At 45.3% G+C, this 22127-nt stretch overlaps 1 protein-coding gene across 2 annotated transcripts; it reads right to left on the reverse strand.

Moving 5' to 3' along the window:
* Positions 1-602: 602 nt before the first annotated feature.
* Positions 603-19207, reverse strand: FOXJ2 (forkhead box J2). Of its 2 annotated transcripts, XM_066261547.1 has the most exons (11): positions 18427-19207; positions 12117-12463; positions 10771-10845; positions 9924-9992; positions 9599-9739; positions 8849-9047; positions 6270-6677; positions 5752-5853; positions 4996-5205; positions 4291-4389; positions 603-3360 (listed from the first exon to the last, which is right to left on the reverse strand). In XM_066261547.1, exons 2-11 carry the CDS (start codon positions 12447-12449, stop codon positions 3272-3274), a joined length of 1725 nt encoding a protein of 574 aa, XP_066117644.1. In that variant the 5' UTR covers positions 12450-12463; positions 18427-19207; the 3' UTR covers positions 603-3271. The 2 variants fall into 2 exon arrangements, with proteins under 2 accessions (XP_066117644.1, XP_066117651.1); XM_066261554.1 differs by lacking the exon at positions 5752-5853.
* Positions 19208-22127: the final 2920 nt, after the last annotated feature.

Raw genomic sequence — 22127 nt, forward strand, 5'->3', positions numbered from 1 at the left:
AAACTTCTAGGATACTAGAATGAATGAATCTGGTATAGTTACAAAGATTCTATAGTTGGCATTGCTGGACTCCTAGAGTACCAATTACCTTGGAAAAAAATTCTGAAAAAAAAAATCCTACAATTGGAATTCCCGCATTGCTAATGAAAAATTCTGGTGAGTACCTGTTAGTACTCACAGCAAGTTCCAGATGGGGACCCAATTCCTCCCCAAATTGTAGTGTCTTTTATCTTTAAAATATCCAAGAATGCAAGCAACGTGGCTTTGTTCAAACACCAAGATGCAAAGGATGACTGTCCCTACCAACAAAATTTCATTATCTTTAATAGCATTTGAAAAACAGAATGTTACAGGCATGGTTTTAAATTCTTCTCTCCCATCCATATTCCCAAATAAATAGTCAAATAATTAAACCCTGTGGTGTGAGGAGAGAGAGGGTAAAAGTCCAACCGAAAACAAATGCTTTTCATATATCTGTTGGCCACCTGTATGTCTTCAAACCTGATTAAATTTTCCAAATTAAAAAAAGAGAGAGAACAAATACTTCCCATTTCTCCCTTCTTACCCTGGCAAAAATAAATTTGAGACCAGCACCAATAAGATAAAACTTCAAACATTCTTTTTTGTTTTTATTAAGAAAGCATGCAAAAAACAACAATTGTGAGACCATACCCCCCTTCCCAGCCGGCACCAATGCAAAGCATTATGAGTGGTAGGAAGAACTCACCAAACCAGAAACAAAGGGGTTGAAAAGAGGAAGGCAGGGATGGGTGGATCTAAACCAAGTAATTGCTCCTTCTGTCCCTCTCCTCCACTTTCTCCCTGATTTCCTCTTGCAGGCAGTGAGCTCCTGCAGTTTTGTGCACATCACCCAATACAACAAAGACTATACTTCAAGTCCAGCAATGCTGAATCAACAAGAAAAAGTAGTATTCTTTCATTTCATTGAGGGGAGGGTGGGGAACTGAGGCCCAAAGAGGGTCAGGTGTGTCCTGTGCCCCTGAGCAAGGTTGATTTTAGTGGAGACCTGGAGTCCCAGGAGGCCTGGTAGCCAATCTCCAGGCCTAGCCCCAAATTTCAGTTACTGTGGTGGCCCACCAGAGTCTTTCATGAGACTAGTTTCTTTTAAGAAACAGAAGAGTTATAAACAGAGACATTTACACATATGATTTAGTCTACCCTTGCAAACCCTGTCTGGATCTGAGTAGAAAAGAGGATTTACAAAAGAGGAGTGATAATATGTAAAGGGAGTGTCTCAGGGAGAATAGATGGGAAGTTGTGTGCAGGAGGCACCTTGATTGGAAGGAATATGGAAGAGATGCCCCAAATAGGAACACTGGGCAAAGGCATTGTGCCACCCGCTAAGAGAAATTCATTTTTCCCCAAGGGGAAACACTATGTCATACTTCGACCCCACTAACACCCTCCCAAACAACAGGGGATTCAAGCCACTCACACCCCCACCTCTTACAAAGAAATTCAAAGAAATAAAGTGCTCTTAGTCAACTGCCCTTTCTTGCCCGTTTACTTCAGTCTCACTGGACTTCTTCAACAAGCTCACATATATAACCCCTTACAAAGAAAGGAAGGGGTGGGAGAAGGGTAAAGCAAGAGAATGGAAAGCTAAATCTCTTGGAAATCATCAGTAAATAAAAGACTAAAAACCAAAAGCAGAAATCAGAGAGAGAGCAACCCTGTCCATTCCAAACATTCTGTCCTGTAGCTTTCAGAAACAAAAGTCAGAGAAGTAAAAACAGAATTAAAACTGTCCTTCCCACCTGTAACTAAAATTTAACAATTAACATTAAATATACACTGGTTACTTTGCAGCAGTATCTCAGGGCCACGTCTTGTTAAAGGAGACAAGTTATTCCTACACCTTTTTCTGGGGGTCTCCCTTGGCCCTCACTGAAAGCTTCCCTCTAGATTATTTACTCCACACTACTACCGAATTCCTTCAGACCCTCAAAAGACTATTGCAAAAGTGTCACCCCCAATGATCTGGATTCCAATAGAAGTGTTTACCTACATAGGTAAATAACTGAAATATTTCCTTCCCGTGTCAATGCCAGCTCCTTTTTCCTTTCCCCGCCCTCCTACCAACAATCTGGGTTGGCTCTGCTGTGGCAGGTGGGAAGGAGAGTCCCATCCTGTCCTGGGACATGATGAAGTTACTAACGGGTTACTTTTCTGTCTTGAGAATGCCAGAAAACGAGAAGAGAAATTAAGGTAAATAGAAGAGTTAAGCAAACAACCAAAGGAGGACAAAGTAATATTTGCTGAATGGAAAAGGGGGGATTGCAGAACAATTGGTAAATGCAAATAAGAGCCACAGTTCATTTCCATAGAAAGTTACGTTTAAAAAGCCAAAATGGTTAAACTGAAAACATCTCCAAAAAGCTAATGCTCTGCTGAAGAGTTGTCCTCTTCCCTACCATAGCTGCGGAGTTCCGGCTCAGACCTGCCCTCTATCCCATAGAGAATGGCCTAGAAATGAGCCAATGGACATTTATTTGACACAGTATTATCTATTAATTCCTGCAGGTTCTACATTCCATCGCCCCTCTGCGGTATTCTACCCTACCCAACCCAGGCCTCTTATTTCACTGGACTTTTCTTGTCACCCTCTGAGACCACCACCATCACTCTTAGCCTTGATGGGGAACGAGGATCAACAGAAATAAGGATTGAAGATATAAAGGGACGAAGAAGAGCTCAGAGGATGAAATTAGCACCATTGTGTAACACCTGCACAGGCCAGGCTGCCAAGCAGTGTCTGAGATCCCTTCTACTTGGTACAGGGCCTCTCCAGTCCTGAACTGAACTGACAAAAACAGAAAAGAACTTAGAGCCAAAAGGGGTGATTAGCATTGAATTTCTGAGAAAAAGGTAAATCAGTCTGACACCTCCCTCTGTGGCTGTCATGGCCTCACCTTCCAGCCAGATGATTTTAAATTAGCAAGGGGCGCTCACGGTCGATGGTGTAGGGACAGGAGACAGGGGACGGCATATAACCAATAATAATAATAATAACATAAGAATAATATTAAAAGAATTAGGGGAAAAAAACAAAAAAAAAGAGGAAGAAGGAGGCAGGAAAGGGGTTATCTTCGGCAGCATCTTGCGGTGGCTTCTCTGACAGAGAAAGAACAATAAAAGAGAATATATATCTATTTACAGGCAAGGGTGGAAGGGACGGGCTGGGGCTGCTCCTTCCCCACTGCTGACTTCAGCACCCAGCCCTGGGCTGAGAGTCACACTCTGTGATGCATTAAGTGATCAAGTCCCAGTCGAAGTCATCGGGGATCTCCTCACTGGCACCAGGAGGGGGAACTGGTGGCCGATGGACCATATGGTGTGCTGTCAGGAAGGAAAAAAGAGATTAAAAGGAGGGTGGGTGGGAAGCTATTCTAGCAATATAGATGAACAGTACTAACTAACCCCCCCCCTCCCAAAAAAAAAATATCATGAGGAACATCTAGTGAAACTATTGTCCTTATCAGCCCTGAGCTATTTTTGTTACGGGCCACTACTTCAATGAGACCCCAGGAAATAAACTAGAGCAAATGAGGTCCCATGCCAACATAACAGTTTGCAGCCATAACACTTATGAAGAGTACGCCATAATGACAACACACAGATGTACGAGTATTTAAAATAGTTCTATAGAAAGTTGTATATGTATTTCATGAATAAGGAGGACATGGACAAAGAGTCAGACGTCACCTGCAAAACTGAAAACACTTGTGGTTTGGCAGGATATTAGTGACTTTTCTAAAATGTATTTAAAGGTTAAGGATCTGTTCCCATCTTATATAATTTATGATAACTTTGGGTCTCCCCTGGGGCTCTTACCATCAGAGATAGTTCAATCCCAGACCCCTGATACTACAGGTCAGGCAACAGGAAAGCAGATATGGACACAAAGTAGCTGTTTTATGTTTTGCAGACCATGTTCATTAATTTTTTTTTCCTGAGTATATCTCTCATATAGCTTCTAAAGCTAGACATAAAAGTTCTATGTACTGTATCTATCTTTTGCTTGCACTCATACTGTTACTTCCTTTCATTATTTCAGGTACTGGATGATTTTCAAGTAAATCTGTCTTCTTTAGTCTCCCATGACATCCAGCTCACTAACAGGTGGCCCACGCACCGGCCTTTAGAATCGTGAACGCTCACCCTGCCAGGAGGTGCAGAGAAAGCAGGCCCAGAGACAGAATAAAGTGAAACAGCTGGTCAGGGAAGAGACTGGTTGGTTGGTGGTGAAACAAGCTTCCTGGCTCTTACCTGGGCGATTGTATCCTGCTGAGTCCTGGGTGGTGATTGGGTACATCGGTGATGGGCCAGGGTAGAGGTGGGGGGTTTGTGGGTGCCCATAAGAGTTCACTGCCAAACAAGACAAGAGTCACTTGAGTGGGATCATTCCACCTAATGACGCAGGGTCCAACAGAGAAGAGAAAAACATACTCTCCCTCCCCTTCTCCCTTCCCTGCTCTGCTCAGGGGCTCCTACAGGCATGAAGACTTTCTGTAGAAGCTAGCAGTCCTTACTCTCACCACTTAGGGTAAAAAGAATCCAAATACTAGAATTGTGAAAGAACATAGCTCTCAGAAGGATGACAAATATAGAAATAGGATCATTGAATCTCAGGTCGCTGGTATGATGATCACATAAAAGTGGAGATTCAAGACTTCACCTGATAGGATTCACATAGGGGTTACAGAGACACAAATTTGAAATGGAGACTTTCTCCTCCTTTCTCTTATGTAATTCTACTCTCCCACATCAGGGAATCATACGGTCTATTTCTCTGGTATTCTTCAGTATAAGACTTACCAGGGACATGTTCAGTCACTGTGGTGAACACACTAGTCCCGCTGCTCAGTTTGGATCACTGCCCACTAGTTGACTTTTCTCATGTCTCTTTGGCCCTTCTCCTCCCCCTCCCTTTTCATCAGTCTCTACCTCCCTGGCCACTTGCTCTGTCCGTACCTTGGTTCAGGGCTGGCTCCTGTTTGCCACTGGTGAGGGCACAGGAGTCAGCAATACGGGCAGGGGCCGGTGGGCGGTGGGAGCCCCCTTGTGGGGGCACGTGACCAGTCTGCGTGAGGAAGTGGTTGAGGGAGTCACACAGATTGGCAATGTGATGCTGGTCCAGGCTCCAGTTCTTCTGCTCTGCCTGTCGCAGACTCTCCATCAGTTCTACAAACAGAGAAGCAAGAAACGCTAAACCTCGCAGCGGCGCCAGAGCCCCGACCAGGTCCATCCCATCTCACTGTTCCACCCGCATCATAAATCAGCACCACTGACTACATGCATTACCCATTATAGCTGCATCCTTTAAAGCCCTACATGTTCAAACTCTCACTCCATTTGTTACTAAATTTGTACCATAATTCCCATCTTTCTGATGAATAAATCAAAATTCTGAAGTAGCTGAGGAAATTAGCCATGGTCACACTGTCAGTAAATGGTGACAAAAATATAAACTACTGGTCCAAGGTTTGAGTTTCTGAGGGCCTTCCCTCTCCCAGAGACAGAACTGGCTAGGATAAACCACTGTCATGTTTTGAGATAAAGCAAAATGTATTAAACATAATTTGCAAATCATGTCAATATCATCCACCTTGTGAAAGAGGGAGGGAGTACAAGGAAATCCGAAATCCTCACACTTCACTTAACGATCCCCTTCTGGCTCTGGTTTCTCCTGGGTTTGTCTACCTACAGTGGATCCCTCCTCTCACTAACCTGAGAACTGTGACTGCTCAATGCTGGACCAGTTGAGCCGATTCACCATCTTGAAGCTTTCCTTTAAGGAGTCAATATTGGAGCACCAATCAGGAGGAAAGGCTACAAAGAGGAGGGCAAGGTGGGGCACAAGAGGGGGTCGAGTGTAAGACAGCAGCCCTCTCATAGCAGACTGGCTACTCGTAAGATTCTTGCGTCCACACAGGTTGTAGACTCTATCACCAAGATTTTGGAATCTCCTTCCCTGGAGAGCTAGAACTAGTAAGGCTATCTATACTTTAGGGATTGACAGCCCAGCTCATAGGCAGGAGAACATGGAAAACAATCCCAATCTGTCCACAACCTCTCTAATATAGAGCTCAAAGTAGCAACTTCTGTTAGCTCAGATGAGCTCTCATGGAGGAGAAAGGCTAAAAATCTCAGAATTAACTTCCTCACCAATTGCACCCCCATGCCAGAGTCAGAACAAGGAGGCCATTCACCCTCCTCTGGCATCTCCCTGCACCCTCCTTACTCACCAAAACCAGTACTGTTGATAGGAGCCTGGCCTTGCGCCTGCGGCTGTGGTGGCTGTGGCTGCTGGGCGGGGTGGGGGTGGGGGTGGTGCTGATGAGGGTGGTAGCCTCCATGCTGCAGTGGGGGTGGGTGCATGGCCATCACGGAGGGAGGCCCATAGCCTTCAACCCCGGCCGGCTTCCCCCCAGATGGGGTACAGCCATCTGGGCTTGGGGTGTGCAGTGAAGGAGCACCCCCTACCGCTGGGGGACCCTGGGCTGGTGCCTGCTGTGGCTGTGACTGCTGGGGCTGTGGTTGTGGCGGCGGCTGCTGCTGCTGCTGCTGCTGAGGTGGTGGCTGCTGCTGCTGCTGCTGCTGGTACATGTAGTAGTTGTTAGAGGGTGGCATGTCCCCCAGGAGAGACGAAAAGCCTGCAGGGTGGGAGGAGGCAGGCCAGTCACTTGGGCAATGCATTTTTCACTCAACAGGATTTCCACTGGGTTGAGGTGGGTGGCCTCAGATGGAAACCACGGACTTCAAAGGGTCTGGGTGTTCTGGGACAGCAGGGGTCCCACTGGCCCCCTGGTAGGAGGGCCTTGGCAGTCTGGTGACCACTGAAATTTTAGCAAAAGGTCAGCATGTACCTTTGTATGCTGTTGTACAGAGATTTGGGTGTAGGCCTGTAATCACAGTTTCAAAAGACACCAGACGGCAGGTAAAGGTTAAAAATGAAACCATTAATAAAACAAAGCCAGTGGGCATCTATTCTCTCTCCTCCTCCTCATTCTCTCTACACACGTTTAGACTCACCACCTCATATTCACTACCAACGCATGGAGCTTCAGTAAGGAGTGGAGAATGGACGGATGAATTTCCCAAACAGATTAAGCAGAAAAGAACTGGAGATTGAGGCTTGGAGCTTTCAGCCACCATTAAACTTCAGTGAACAGTTTTGCTGTTCTCACTAATCTAATTTTTTACTCTGTTTCTGAGAGCACCTCCGTGTTCTTTTCTTCCAATCAACCAATCACCGGAGTTGGACTCATTTCTCATGCAAATGCTACCATCTTGGAACACAACTCTAGATATTCCCTTGGAATATAAAAGAAGAAATTACTGAAAATTAATATAAATTTTCCAAAAAGTGAGTCCTAACTACTTTTAATCATTCCATTCATCTTCTGTCTATACAAGGCCACAGTATAGAACAAGAAGATCTAATGACTCACCCAAAGTCTTGATTTTTAACTCTACCTCTAATTTCTTTAAAAACAACCACCACAACAAAAAAATGAATTACAGAGGGCTAAACCAGATCCTCTCTCACAGAGCCTTCTAGTAAGGACTTTTAATGATTCTCAATTGATAATTCAGAATATGAACAAGATATAAACTAATATTAGTAAGGATCCCTAATTGTGTGAGGGGTGAAAATTAAAATAACTAAAAACAGTCTTTATCATTATTCACAGGTGGATGACATGTCTGGGAATTGCATCAAATTACTCCAATTAAATTTTTAAAAAGCTAGCCCTGGTCAGGTAGCTCAGTTGTTCAGAGCACCGTCCCATTATGCCAAGGTTATGAGTTCAATCCCCGGTCAGGGTACATCTAAGAATGAAGAGATAAATAAGTGGAACAACAAATCCACATTTTTCTTTCTCTCTTTCTCTTCTCCCTTCCTCTCTCTATAAAATCAAATAAATAAATATAATTTTAAAGAAAAGCTGAGTGGTAAATGAAACAAGTGTAACAGAATATAGGTAACCATTTTAGTTGGAAGATGGAAGCATGAGGGTTTACAATACTATCTTCTCTATTTTTGCCTCTGTTTGAAGTTTTTCCTAATAAAAATTATAAACATAAATCTGCTAAAAAATGAAATTAAATTGTTCTCAGAGGGGCTGACTCTTAAGGAAAGAGAACTGCTGTCCCCTAGTGGTCATACTCTAAATGACTTGCTTGCCACAATAAAAATCACTGCCCTTCCTTCTAAAAGGGGGATTTTTCCAAGTTACTTTCTTTTCTTTTCTTCTTTTCCAAGTGAGAGGAAGGAAGATAGACTCCTGCATGCACCCCAACCAGGATCTACCTGGCAACCCCCATCGAGGGCCTATGCTCTGCACATCCTGGGCCATGCTTGCAACCGAGCTAATTTTAGTGCCTGAGGTGGAGGCGCCACAGAGCCATCCTCAGCACTCGCACCAATGCACTTGAACCAATTGAGCCATGGCTGCAGGAGAGAAAAAGAGAGAGAGAAAGGGAGAGGAAGGGGTGGAGAAGCAGATGGTCACTTTTCCTGTGTGCCCTGACCGGGAATTAAACCTGGGACTTCCACACACTGAGCTGATGCTCTACCACTGAGCCAACTGGCCAGGGCCTCCAAGTCACTTTCTGAAACTAGTAACCCAGACCACCTGTTGAAACAGCTGTCCTTCAGAACTAAGCTAGAAGAGCTTGACTCCAAACAGTAGTGTTCATGACATGCTTCCCCTGACCAGTAATCAACCTCTTTGCATTAAAAATAAGAGAGAAAAGAGAATGTCATCACCTGTTCAAAAATATAAGGACAACCATGCTCCCAGCCCCACTCTAGACTCACCATGCTGCGAGGAGGAAGAGGACCTCTCCAGCATGGATTTGTAGAGGTTGCGGAAGGACCAGCTGAGATCCTGAAAATTGATCTCTGCGTAGGAGAATTTGAAGTCATGGTTGGTGTTATACAAGGGAGGGGGACCCTCAGCACTTTCTCGGCCTGAAGCTCCTGCAGCCACTGCTCCACCATCCACAGATCCTGTGCCCTGTAAATAAAGGTAAGAAAGACTTGATCCATGTCATCAAAGAGGGACCAATACTACCTTTGTATGGTCTCCAAGCTTTCCTGCTGGTCTTCATCCTCTACCAGCTTTTCCGAGAATAAGTATCAGTTTTTCCTTCTTTTTTCATGCGTTCTTATTTTGATGTGGCCACTTGCCCTTTCCCTATGCTACATACACACACTTTCTCTTACAAATCTTTTGTCCCCCCTCATCTTTTTTTCTAATCTTTCTGAAATTTCTGTTTTCTTTCTCTCTCCTCCACCCCTACTCCTTCTTTCTCTCTCACCTTTACTCTTGCTTTTCCCTTCTTTACCAATTTACTTGCCTACTATATCATAGATACTCAATACATAATTTTGAGCTGACAGATATATGACTCTATTCCACCACCCATCCATCAAACCAATCACCCACCCATTCACCAACCCACACATCCATCCGTCCATCCATCCGTCCACTTACCCACCCATCCATCCATCCATCTATCAATCCATCCATTCACCCCTAAGCTCCCTGCCACCTCTACTTCCTACCTGGCTGTAGCCGGTGATAGATGTGGGACTTTGAAGTGACATCTGAGGATTCCCCTCAGGAGGCAGTGAGGCTTCTCCACTCCCTGGAACACCTCCCCGGGGACTCTTGCTTGCCTCTTGTTCTGGGGAGTCCTGGGATAGCTGATGGTTGAGAAAAAATAGAAATCCATACGTAGGAGCTAAATTTCCTCCCAAGACTCATGGTTTCACCTCTGCTGGTATCTGCCCTTTGCCCCAGATATACGAAAGGACTAAAAACACAGGAAAGAATGTGGAAAGGGCAGTTGACTCAGAAATGACATCTCTCCATAAGGTGAGGACTTACATCATCATCTGGTGGGTGTCTTCTCTTTCGGGAGATGTCAGGACAGGTATCAATTGTCCAATAAGAGCCCTAGAAGGAGAACCGGCACCACAAAGAATAAAATCATTACAGATGAAAAGTCTCACCTTTGGAAAAGTAGATATTTGGGAGGATTTTCTCATAACATAGCAGTTGTATTAAGTAAAATGAGTGGGAAGAAAAAGAAAAAGAAAAATGACTGGACATTCACACAGAAGCCTGAGGCTACTGGCTATTTTGAGGAGTAAATTTGTCCTACAAGTTCAATACGTGTATCAGACGTACCTCCAACCCCACGCCGTGCAGTCACAGACCTCAACTTTTCTGGTGGGGCAGAACAGCGGTATCTGGTTCAAAGAGCTGGAAATGCCAGACACAACCCTGCCCTTCCACGTGATCTGAGGCAAGACTCTCCTGGACTTTAGCGTCCACACCAGTCAAGTGAAGAGAATGACCATTCCCTTCTTTTTTTGAAGATAAAAATCATAAAATTTGTGTATAGAAAAGTTTCTACAAAAGTTATTAAGTCCACCTTTTACATTCTAGAAAGAATGCCACACAGAAAAAACAGGGTGGCAAAGTCAACCTTAACATTAATATTTCTATTTTTAAAAGGATGATTTCACAATCTTCCTTAGTCACTCCTATTAGTAGGGGGCCCACAGCTTGATTACCAAGCTCTCCCATTGAGAAAAAAATAAAGCTGCTTCTCTAATTAACATGATTTCCTCTTCTGGGTAATTAAAACAGCCACAAAAATCTGAACTGTCATCTACTTCTCTCTCCTTCCTGTTCCTCCCTTCAACACTTACAGCCAGCAGGATCTCACCTTCCCAGGGTCATCCCGAGGTCTGGGTACCTTCCGGAAACACTTGTTAAGAGAAAGGTTGTGCCGAATTGAATTCTGGGGAAGCAGAAAAGCTAGTTATACTTGAGCATTGTGCAAAGCAGTACATTTTCCATTAGGACACAGAAAGACACAAATGGACATAACACAAAATAAAATTCAAGTATGAGAGTAAACTTAGCATCTATCAACTCTACTGATAAAAGAGATTTCTTATCAGACAGCAAGAGCAATGAGCTAAGAAAAATGCAGAAATTATACTGATGAGCAGTGCTGGCTATCAATTTGACTACCAGATGTTTCTGGAGAGCTGAAACATATAGTTTTTCCATCTTTCCACGCAAATGACAACAGGTATATAGAAGCCTCAAAATCACATCTGCCCAGTTCTTAATATCATTCTATCCATCATGAAAACACTGTGTTTTAAAACTACTTATAAAAAGGATAACAAATATAAATTATGAGCAAAACGAAGGCACAGTTCACCTTTGTTTTCTCAACAACACATAGAATGGTCACATTTGAAGGAAAATATTATTGTGTAAATGTATTGGGGGTTTGGGTAGCTAGCAGGATCACAGTCATAAAGGAAAAACTAAATGCTTTCAACAGTCTTCAGCTCCTCATCTAGTCTGTATGTCAGCTGGTGATTCATACAGTGAGAGAACTACATGAAATCCCTATTCTATGCAACTGACAAATGAACTGATACTCCAAAAGACTGAGAGCATCCGTCTTCCTTCTTTGTTTGGAAGAGGAGCCCCCTCTTTTTTTATCTCCAGCCAAACAACTCACATTCTCATTACTTGCTTGGTGGATGAGCCGTTGGTGAAGGACCTTAATATATATATATTTTTTCCCTTGGTATACAAATTTTTTGGCCTTATTAAGAGATTCACGAAAGAGACAGCATCCCATCTAGCAATTCAAAAGGGGACTACCTACAATTTTTAAAAAGGTGATGGCTATATGTGACTAAGTGTTAGAAATGTGATGAGATTCCTACCACTAGGTGGGAAGGAGCAATGCCATGCCTTGCACAGTGAGTCGAACACAGTAGAGTGGCAATAAATGTGAAATGAATGGATGTTCTTTTTAAGGAATCAGAAGATAAGAGGATATATGAGCAACAGCATCCTGCTATTCTTATAACTATACTTAGAGGCTTGGTACCACTGGCGTTCCCCTGATGTACCTGACAAGAGTATATACCACTCATCTGAGACGGGGCAGAGTTAACTGGACCAGATTATATGAAGAAACCAAAGTAGAGAAAAAGGTTGCCAAAGGCTAAAAATAATCCCTGGTTAGAGAAGCCATCCCACCTTCCAACCAATGCCAGCATTCTTGTAATAGGGGAAGTTATCACAGATCCAGCGGTAAATCTCACTGAGGGTCATCTTCTTGGCTGGAGAGGAGTTGATGGCATAGGTGATGAGGGTGGCATAGCTGTATCGTGGTTTGCCATCCTGGTGGACTCCTGCCTCATCTTTGCTCAGGGTGGCATTGGGATCTGTGGGTGAGCCCGGTGGACACTTGCGGTTGCCCCCTGGAGGTCCAGCCTGGGAGGCACTCCCAAGCTTCTCAATGGTAGCTCGAAGAGTCAGCTGGGGAAGCCAGTCTATGGAGGTGAGGCTACTCTCCAGGTCAGAAGCCATGGTTCTTCTGGGTTCTGCAGAGAAGTGGACAAAGAGAACAGGAAAACAGACTAGATGAGTGTTACCTCTAGTTACTGGTAGCAAGTAATACTCAAATTCTAGTGCTTTAAGGAAAGTAGAGTCTCTTTCTTCTATAATTTCTTTAGTAGACTTCTGTATGAGACAGCCTTCAGCCACATGGTTCTAGAACCCCCAAATGGATCTATCACCAATCACCTACCAGATGACAGACTGGTACTTATTCTATATCTTACTGTGGAACATTACCAAGTGGTCTCTCTCTCCTTTTATGCAGGACTAAAAGAGAGGTCACGCCACCCACCCAATTGAGCTATTTCCTCTATTCTTACTGAAAGCTCTACAACATAATATTTTTAAACTATGCAGAAATAATTTTTTAAATGCTCTTAGACATCAGAAAAAATCTGCCAAAGTCCCTTCTTCAATTATGTGATGCTTTTTATAATTTACACACAACATCCACAGATAGGTAGCACAAGTGAACATGTAAAGAAAACCAGTCTAGACAGAAATATACACAAATGGAGCACATACAAACACTTTAAAGATGTTTCATATTAGATATATTTGAGCACTAGCCCTTTCTAGCCCATGTGCATGTGAGGCACATCAGCTATATAGCAAGCACATATATTACATATGACTACCAGCAAGATATAGGACAGACATAAACAGTGGCCCACAAACACAGAGATCACAACTGGCTATACAGCATACATTACCAAGAGAACACAAAGTCACACACAGAGGTAACAGATCCTGAGTACAGCTGCCCTCACACCTTGAAAGCTACCCCTTAGCAAGCTCCCGCCCACAGACACCTACACCAGGAAGAAGTCTTCACCAAGGACCTCCCATCTCTTAGCCTGCTGGGCTTCGCTGAGCCAGGGAGACACCCAGCTGAGTGCGCACCGGTAACAATCAGATAGCCTGGTTAAAAATAGCCACTCTGGGGCTAAGAGCTGGCTCCCCTTCTCCGCCCTCCTCCTCTCTCCTTCCTTCCCAGCCAGGCACGCACGCTCGCTGCACCTCCCTGCAAACTCCTGGCGCTGCCAAACCGCCCCCGCCTGATGTTTGCGCGCCCTGCTGCCACCCACACAGCCCAGGCGCTCTAACTGGCAAAGAGGTGTAGCTAGAGTGACGTGTTGGTCGGGGAAGGAGAGGAGCGATGGGTGACATCTGTACTGCAGGGTCTAGAAAGGCTGGCAGGAACCTCGTGGTAGCCATTTGGCACTCCCCTAGAGCGGATGCCAGCAACCCCCTAAGCACTTGCTGGCTAACAGGTTTGTGCCTGCACAGCCTCCAGATTCCAACTAACATTTCTTTCTCCTATCCCTGCAGACAGCCTCACCAGGGCATTTCTCTAGCCCGCCTCAGATTTCAGAATCCTGGACAGAAACATATTATGTATGCAATCTCTAAATCCACACACACACACTGTACACAAGCATATGCATAAACTACACACAAATCCACCACTTTGCATTCAAAGCTCAAGCCCAGTAATGGCTGCCCACCCTTCTCCTGACTCCAGCACATCTTTCAGGCTATTAGTCGCTCTTCTCCCCTTGACACTTACCCTTTTTTCCTAAGGGTCAGAATTCATGCTTATTTGCCTCTACCCCAAGGTCCCTGCCTACACAATCTTTGCATATACACACAAGTACCCTGTCCTAAGCTCTTCATCAGCAACACACCCACTCCACAGGGCTGGAGGACACATCTTAGTGTCTCAGGGGCCTGAGCAGCCAGAGACTCAATTGCAACCCAAGAACTGCTTGACAGGAGTGGGGGGGGCACATTTATAAATAGCTTCATAAAGGGGTTTTCCTTTTATCCTTATCTTCTCTCCTGCCACTATGGAAACTCAGAAACTAATAGGGATATTGAATCATTCCAGGAAGTATTAGACCTCTTAGCACTCACTATGCTAAGTCAAAAAGTCAAAACCCACAGCCTCTGGGGTAAAGCAGGGCTGTTTAGGGCTGTTTGGACTGTAACTGGGTCCCATAGCCAGGTGATCCCGGCTGGACGATAATATGACAGTGAGCAGGCTCACAATGACCAGAAGGAGAGATCTATAAAGAAGTTTTACCCTATTCCCTGCGATCTCCTGCTAAAGATCCCTAGGAAATCTTATCTTAAAAACATAGAAGCCTTTCGTGGATATTTCATTTGAAACTCACCCATCATTGGACAGGAGCATGAGAGTAGATTTAAAATGGTCAGAGGGCTTACAGAACTCATTTGGCACATGCCAACCACTGTGACTTCCAGAAAGAGAAGCACTCTCAGTCTTTTGCTAGTTGTTCTATGCCCTTCCCTATCTTTACCCCAGCACCAGGTTAGGACATGGAGGTTAAATTTATCCTTTCTCCAGCACCCTCCAAGTCAGCCCTCCAGATGCCGCCCCAGCACTCAAAATACATTCCAGTCTTACCAGCTACAAGAAGCTTGCAGCAAAAGGTTCTACTGATCTTTCAGCACTATTCTCCTTCAACCCACCCCACTTCCTCACCCTCGTCACTTCCCCATTCTTAAAGGGCAGCCCAGTGTGAAAACGCTCAGAGATTGAGGTTCCTCAGTTCCATTCCCAACCTTGACACTGACTCACTAAATGTCCCTAACCACCCCTTGCTCCCTGAAGTCTTGATGCCTCAGTTTCCCCTGACAATAAAAGGGATGAAGTCATAAACACTGCCAAAGCTTCATCCCTGGAGGGAAGTGAATGAAGCTTAATGAGCTCGTGGCTGCCACACATTCCACACTCCCCAAAATAATGGCATGAAGGCTAATGTTCAGGGCTATTATTAGAAAGCCAAACAAGGGTACTTCCATTTCTCAGTCCAACCAACCTAGTTACCCAGACCTCTCTCTCCAGGTGGGCCTCGTGCCACTGGGCTTAGGCAGAACCTGAGTCAGGCCACATTCTTCTCTGTGAGCTGGAAGACTGAAAGGAAATACCCACAGAAACTGGGAAAGGCAGCCAAAGGGCAGGCTCCATCATATCCACAGGACTGGGAGAAAGGCAGAGAAAAACAGACGCAATCTGTTGGAGTATAAGACTGATCCCGGATGAGATGCGTAAGATCTAAAATTATAGGCACAGTTTTCTTCTCTTTATCTGCAAGGCCAATAATTGTACTCTATAAGGTGTCAAGCCCAGGTATTACGGAGTGATAACTTCCCGCGTTGTACATAATGCCAAAATGAATAGAACAGTGGCTAAGTTAGCCACATTACTAATGTGTCTGGCTGCCAGGGTTTCAGTCATGGCTCCACTACCTACTGGCTGTGTGACCTCAGGCAAGTTACCTAACCTCTGTGTGTTGTCCTTTCTTCACCTATAAAATAGAGATAATGACTGTGCCTACATAGGGTTGTTGTGAGGAATACTTTGAGTTAGTGTTCTTAAAGCACTTAGTAAGTGTAGCTATTATTATTTTTGAACAGGGGGAAAAGGAATAATAGAAATCAAAAATTAGAAAACTGACAGATGAGGGAGGTAAGACTAGAAGCAGAAAGCCTACGTTGTTTTATATTGCAAAGCCTGCACTGAGTTTGCGATTGTTCTCAGGATGTCAGACTCTCAAGCTTTTCCTTTGAGGACAGTATCACTCCAGTACTGACCAATACCAAGACAGAGTAAATTCCAAGGATGAAGAAATGGGAATATACCATCTCTTCTTTTTCAAGAGGAACAGGGTCTGGTCATAAAACAGGATCTGGAAAATAGTACTCACTTCATCACAGTTCATTCAGCCCCATAGCCATGTGCTTCTAACTGATTCCACAGAGGCAAGGAGAATTAGGGAAACTCAGAGCAAAAGGATGGTGGTACACATGGAGGTGTTGTGATGCTGTTCACTCTGAACCATTCAACAAGTTGCATTACAACATCTGGGAAGGTACTTTGCAAGAAATAGCTGTTACACCAGATCCGTCTCTTTTCAAAAAACTAGAAAGGGAGTCCTAGGGTTCAGAGCCAAAGATCCTACGCTTTCGAAGCCCGAAATCTCAGAAATAAAGCTCTCTTATTAGTCCTAGAAGTGGTCCCAGCCTGAGCTGGGCTGTCCTTCTGCTTGTGACGACTTTCATGCAGCCATTCATGGGAGTTCCCACTGGCCAGGGGAAGCCAAGCCTTTCCTCATGGCTTGGCATCCTTACCAGGACCCTCTCCAGGTCCTTGTACAGGGGCACCTGCTTTTGGAGGTTATCAGAAACATACAATTCTAGGTCATTGGAGGTTTGGTCTGAAAAGCACACATGTACCTGTCTCCAGACACATACCCACTTGAAAAATAGAGATAGAGCCACATTCACCTGAATTAATAAACATATAGCACATCATTCTAAAGCACGGCCATACAAACCTGAATGAAAGCCCTGTCTCCTACACACTTATACCACTACTAAGAGGTAGCTTTCAGGACCAAGTGGATGTACTAAGGCAGTGGTTCCCAACCTTTTTTGGGCCAAGGACTGGTTTAATATTTTCATGGACTGGCCTTTAGGGTAGGATGGATAAATGTATCACGTGACTTGAGACAAGTGTCAAGAGTGAGTCTTAGGCGGATGTAACAGAGGGAATCTGGTCATTTTTAAAAAACAAAACATCGTTCAGACTTAAATATAAATAAAACGGAAATAATGTAAGTTATTTATTCTTTCTCTGTGGACCGGCACCGTTCCGTGGCCTGGGGGTTAGGGACCACTGTACTAAGGGACTTAGACAGCCCATCCATGGACCAGACAAAGAGAGGAGGAAAAAAACGTAAAAACCCAAAGAGATAAAGCCTCCCACTTGACCTTGCTGTGGGGTGTAATACCCCTCACGGAAGACATTTCCTAATGGCGAGGCAGAAAGGCAGGCCCTCTGTTAGTGAGCTCAGGTTGAAACACCAGCCTGGGCTCAGCTTGAAGGATTTCCTGGCACTTTTCCCCTGCATTTTCTAGATTCTGGACTTTGATGATTCTTACCCCTATCTTACAGAGGAAACTTAAACACAAGGTTCCAGAGAACCAGAATTGAACAAGAAACAGGAAAAAGATGAGACTATTAGGTGCTTTTAGGAAAGAGAACTATTCAGAGATCACATCTCCCTGGGGGCCAACTTATTTAGATGGAAGACTGGGAGGAGGCTGAGCAGAACACTCCTCTCTTCCTATGCAGGATTTTATTTTTCCTGAGAAACTGTCAGCAAAGGACAGGAGCTGGGTAAGGGCAGTGGTCCAGGGTCAGCCCTAGGTAACAACTTTAACCCAGGAGTTGGCATTCCCCCATGCCCGTCTTTCCTGTCTCAGAACATGTGGAGTTCCCATTTCCCCTTCAGATTTCTTGGGTAGAGGCATGCTTCCAGGCATGGGAATATTATGACAGGAGGCCTCTTGCTGTCTGAGGTACAGGGACTGGGGGCAGACTGCTTTTCTTGTCAAGGGAACAGTAATCACTGTGGTGGGAGATAGCAGTTCTGGTGGACATAAAGCTGACCTAGGGTTATAGATAAGAAAACGTACTACCAATGGAAGCCCTAAACAAGGCCAGGCCATGAAATGCCACCATTACTTTAGTGAGCGCTCACTGTCCAGGAGAAACAGCCCAAGGATGACGGGTGAAATAGGAGTCTGCTCCAGATGTGTTACACGGTATGGACAGATTCCTAAAATGCGTTTTCTGATACCCTTTGCTGTCGGCATGGAAGCATATGCTTCCGTAAGCACCTCATATGAATCCCATCCCTTTCCACCCCAAACACTAAGAAACCCACTTTTCAGAGCCTCTGCAGCAAGATGTGGGTTCAAATCCAGGAGCTCCTTCAGAGAACATTTCTCTGAGGATCCAAGGTGGAGGATTATCACTCCACCTTCCCCAGAAATGAAACCCAGCAGCCACCATCTCAGACCCCTACACACAGCAGTGCCTGAAGATGATGAGAAGATGAAAGAATGCACTAACCTGTCTCCAAGGTCCCTCCAACAAAGGGAGGGAACCACCTGGTACTGGCGTTTGCGGTTGGAGGGATTTCCCTCTTCAAAGGCCGATGAAGATTCTCATCCTCAGGGGCTCCTCCTGTACTTGGCTGTGCCTCCCAAGATGGGGAGGGGATCTGGGTAGCCAGAGGATGAAGAGCCGAGGGAAGAGGAGGAGGGGGAGGAGAAGGAGGTCCTACTTGGGGAAGGTGGCACACCCCCCACACCCTGCCTGTTACGCTGGGGAGGAGGGGAGGAGCCTCTCCCAACCAGGAGTTGTCTCCTCCCCCTTGGGGGAATCCCCCTCCCCCCCAAACTGGATCTTTCAGGAGTGGAGGGCTCCTTCTGTCTGCTAGAGATCTGAGCGGAGGGACTCTGCCCTGTTCCACTGTCTAGGTACAAGGAAGTTGAGGAAGGAGTTCTTCCTCTCTCCCGAAAGGCTGAAAGCCGACTCTTCTTCTTTCCCTGGAGTGTCCTCTGCTTCTGTGAGTACTGGAGAGGATGGAGGGTGCCTATTCCATAGGCTTACCCCTTCTCGTTGCCTCAAAAGTCCCAAAGTGCTGAGAGTGTGTTCGAAGGGATGGAGGCACGCCGGGGCGGTCTCACTCTGATTCCTTAGTGAGGATCGCCCCCTTCTACTTCTGGAGGTCTTTTCCTGGGCCAGTACGGGGCTTTTCCTCGCCTCCAGGAAGGAGGGACTCGTCCCCTGTAAGGGTCTCTTCTTTCCCTCACCCGATGACGAGGGTCTTCTCTTTCACAGGCAGCGAGGTGGCTCCTGGAGGTCCCTGCTCCCTCCTCCGCTCCTCCGGTGCCCCCGAGGGTGGGGTTTTCGTACTCCCCGCTCTCCCCTGGTCGGCCTGGGCAGCAGGGTCCGGGAGGCCGCGGCTCCACACTCCCGTCACTGGCTTACGGTGGCGGCAGCGCCACCCCTAGCCCCGTCCCATCTGGTCTACTCACTTCGCGCGTGGGGCTCCTCGCGCTGCCACCTCTCGGGCTCCGGCCAGTCCGGGCTCCCGGGGAGCCAGAAGGCGGACGGACAGTGTCAGGGCTCGGCTCGGGCTCGGGCTCGGCTCGGCTCCGCTGCAGGCCCCAGCTCCTCCCCGGCCTCCGCGCCGCGCTCCGGGCCCCTCCCCTCCCCCGCCCGCCCGGCCGCCGCCGCTGCCGCCTCCTCGCGCGGGTTAAGGAGGAGCGGGCGGCACCGAGCTGCGGACCGCGCAGCCCGGGGACGCTGCGCCTGGAGCGCGGCGCCGCTTCCCTACGGCTCCGGAATATCGCCGCCACTGCCCTGCAGCCCGCAGCTCCGAGGACCAACACCGTCCTCACTCTCCTCTAGCCGCCACCTGGACACTCTGTGCAGCTCGCCGTCCACCCAGTGTGACGACCCACTGCTCTCTATCGGGAGATTCCTTCATTCACACCAGACACTGTCAATTCCAGTTTGACTCTAATTCTGGTATGCTGACCTTTTTTCATTCTGTTGTATTCTGTAGGCAGATTGACGTCTCCGTTCTTCCCCGGAATATCTTTGATGGCCTTCTCTTTCCCGTGAGATAGTTTATAATGGGTTATGGGGATTAGGATAAAGTTAATATCCTCGTATCATCCTTTACTTCAGTAAATACTTGTTGAATAAGTGAGTGTATAAAGGGATAAAACGAGCATGTAACTGAGAAAACTCTCAACTCTAAACCCAAGACAGTCTAGCTTTATAAACATGTGTAAGGCACTTGTTCTATGGACTCGTGGTCACCAAGAAGAGGACCTTGATACTCGCTTTGCCTACCCAATAAGAGTGTTGTAAAGATCAAATGAGATAATGTATGTAGAAATGCGTTTCAAATTATACAGTATACAAAATATGACTGTTGTTCAGTTCACTTGACCAGCCGAGCTATACCTGCTAGGGCTTTAGTTCACTTGAAAATCCTGTAATATAATCCTGGTCAGAGTGTAGAACCTTCTCATTCTCTGCCCCGTACATAATAATCTCTGCCCAAAGATAGAAAATGCCACCAGAGAATCTACCTCCACTTTTTCTCCTGGAGTCGTGTTATTTCTCTGCAGATTTCATTGTCTAGAGCTGTCAGAATTAAAAGTCATCCTTAAACTTAAAGGAATTGGGGAGGGGGGAGGAGGTGAAGAAGGAGAGAGGGGTTAGGGGAGGGGAGGGGCACAAAGAAAACCAGATAGAAGGTGACAGAAGACAATTTAACTTTGCAGGAGGGGTATACAGCACAATCAAATGTCAAAATAATCTAGAGATATTTTCTCTCAACATATGTACCCTGATTTATCAATGTCACTGCATTAAATTTAATAAAAAAATAAAAATAAAAATAAAAATAAATAAAAAAAAAAAAACTTAAAGGAATTGAAGGCTTGTGGTGCCTTTTCTTTCTCCCCACCTTTCGGATATCCAGGTAACCCCTGCCCTCTGAAACATTAACTCATCCCCCCCCCACACACACAGATAATTTGATATCAAATGTTTCTTAATATGTGTTAGATGTTTTATTATGTTTCTTTTTCAACCCTTTTTGACATTTTCTATGTATGTATATGGAATTTGGGGGGCAGGGGCAAAGAGGTAAAAATACTAAAAAGGGAAAAAACTAGGAAAGGATTAGACTCTTTTTTCTGGAAATTAAGAAAAATTAAAAGCTCAAGAAAGTATTTGATAAGTACAAGCTACTTGCTACAGCATTATATGTAAAAAAAAATTAGAAACAACTATAAAAATTAGAAACTTAAATATCCATAATAGGGTAAGTTTAAGCTACAGTATATCTATATAATAGAATACTACTTAGCTTTTATTTATTTATATTTATACTTAGCTTTTAAAAGACTAGTAATTGGGAGGTGGGCGAAGATGGGGAGAAATGGCTACCAAAAGAGACTTTGCTTTGGGTGGAGAGTGCACAATACAATTGGCAGATGGTGTTTTATTGAGTTGTACACTTGAAACTTGTATGGTTTTGCAAACCAGTGTCATCCCAATAAATTCAATTAATAAAAATAAAACAGTAGTAATTAGCCTGGCCTGTGGTGGCGCAGTGGATAAAGCATTGACCTGAAATGCTGAGGTCACCAGTTAGAAACCCTGGGCTTGCCCAGTCAAGGCACATAGGACAATGAACAATTAAAATAAAGCAACTATGAGTTGATAATTCTCACTCTTCCCCCCACCTATAAAATCAATAAATAAAATCTTTAAAAAATACAGTAAAAATTGTATTTAACTCTGAAAGGTAGAATTAGCAAAGAGTTGTTTGTCTTTTTATATCTTCTTTATCATTTAGATATTTTGCAATATGCATATATTATTTTAAAGAACTATTTATACACACACACATACACACACACGTATACTAGTGAGAAAAATCACTTTTAAAAGTTTGTATATGGGCCCTGACCAGTTGGCTCAGTGGCAGAGCATCGGCCCGGTGTGTGGAAGTCCCCGGTTCAATTCCCGGCCAGGGCACTCAGGAGAAGTGCCCATCTGCTTCTCCACCCTTCTACCCTCCTTTCTCTCTGTCTCTCTCTTCCCCTTCCGCAGCCAAGGTTCCATTGGAGCAAAGTTGGTCAGGGCACTGAAGGTGGCTCCATGGCCTCATCTCAGGTGCTAAAATGGCTCCCATTCCCCCAGCAACGCCCCAGAGGGGCCGAGCAACGCCCCCTGGTGGG

Source organism: Saccopteryx bilineata, chromosome 1 (assembly GCF_036850765.1).
Source record: "Saccopteryx bilineata isolate mSacBil1 chromosome 1, mSacBil1_pri_phased_curated, whole genome shotgun sequence".
Classification (NCBI taxonomy): domain Eukaryota; kingdom Metazoa; phylum Chordata; class Mammalia; order Chiroptera; family Emballonuridae; genus Saccopteryx; species Saccopteryx bilineata.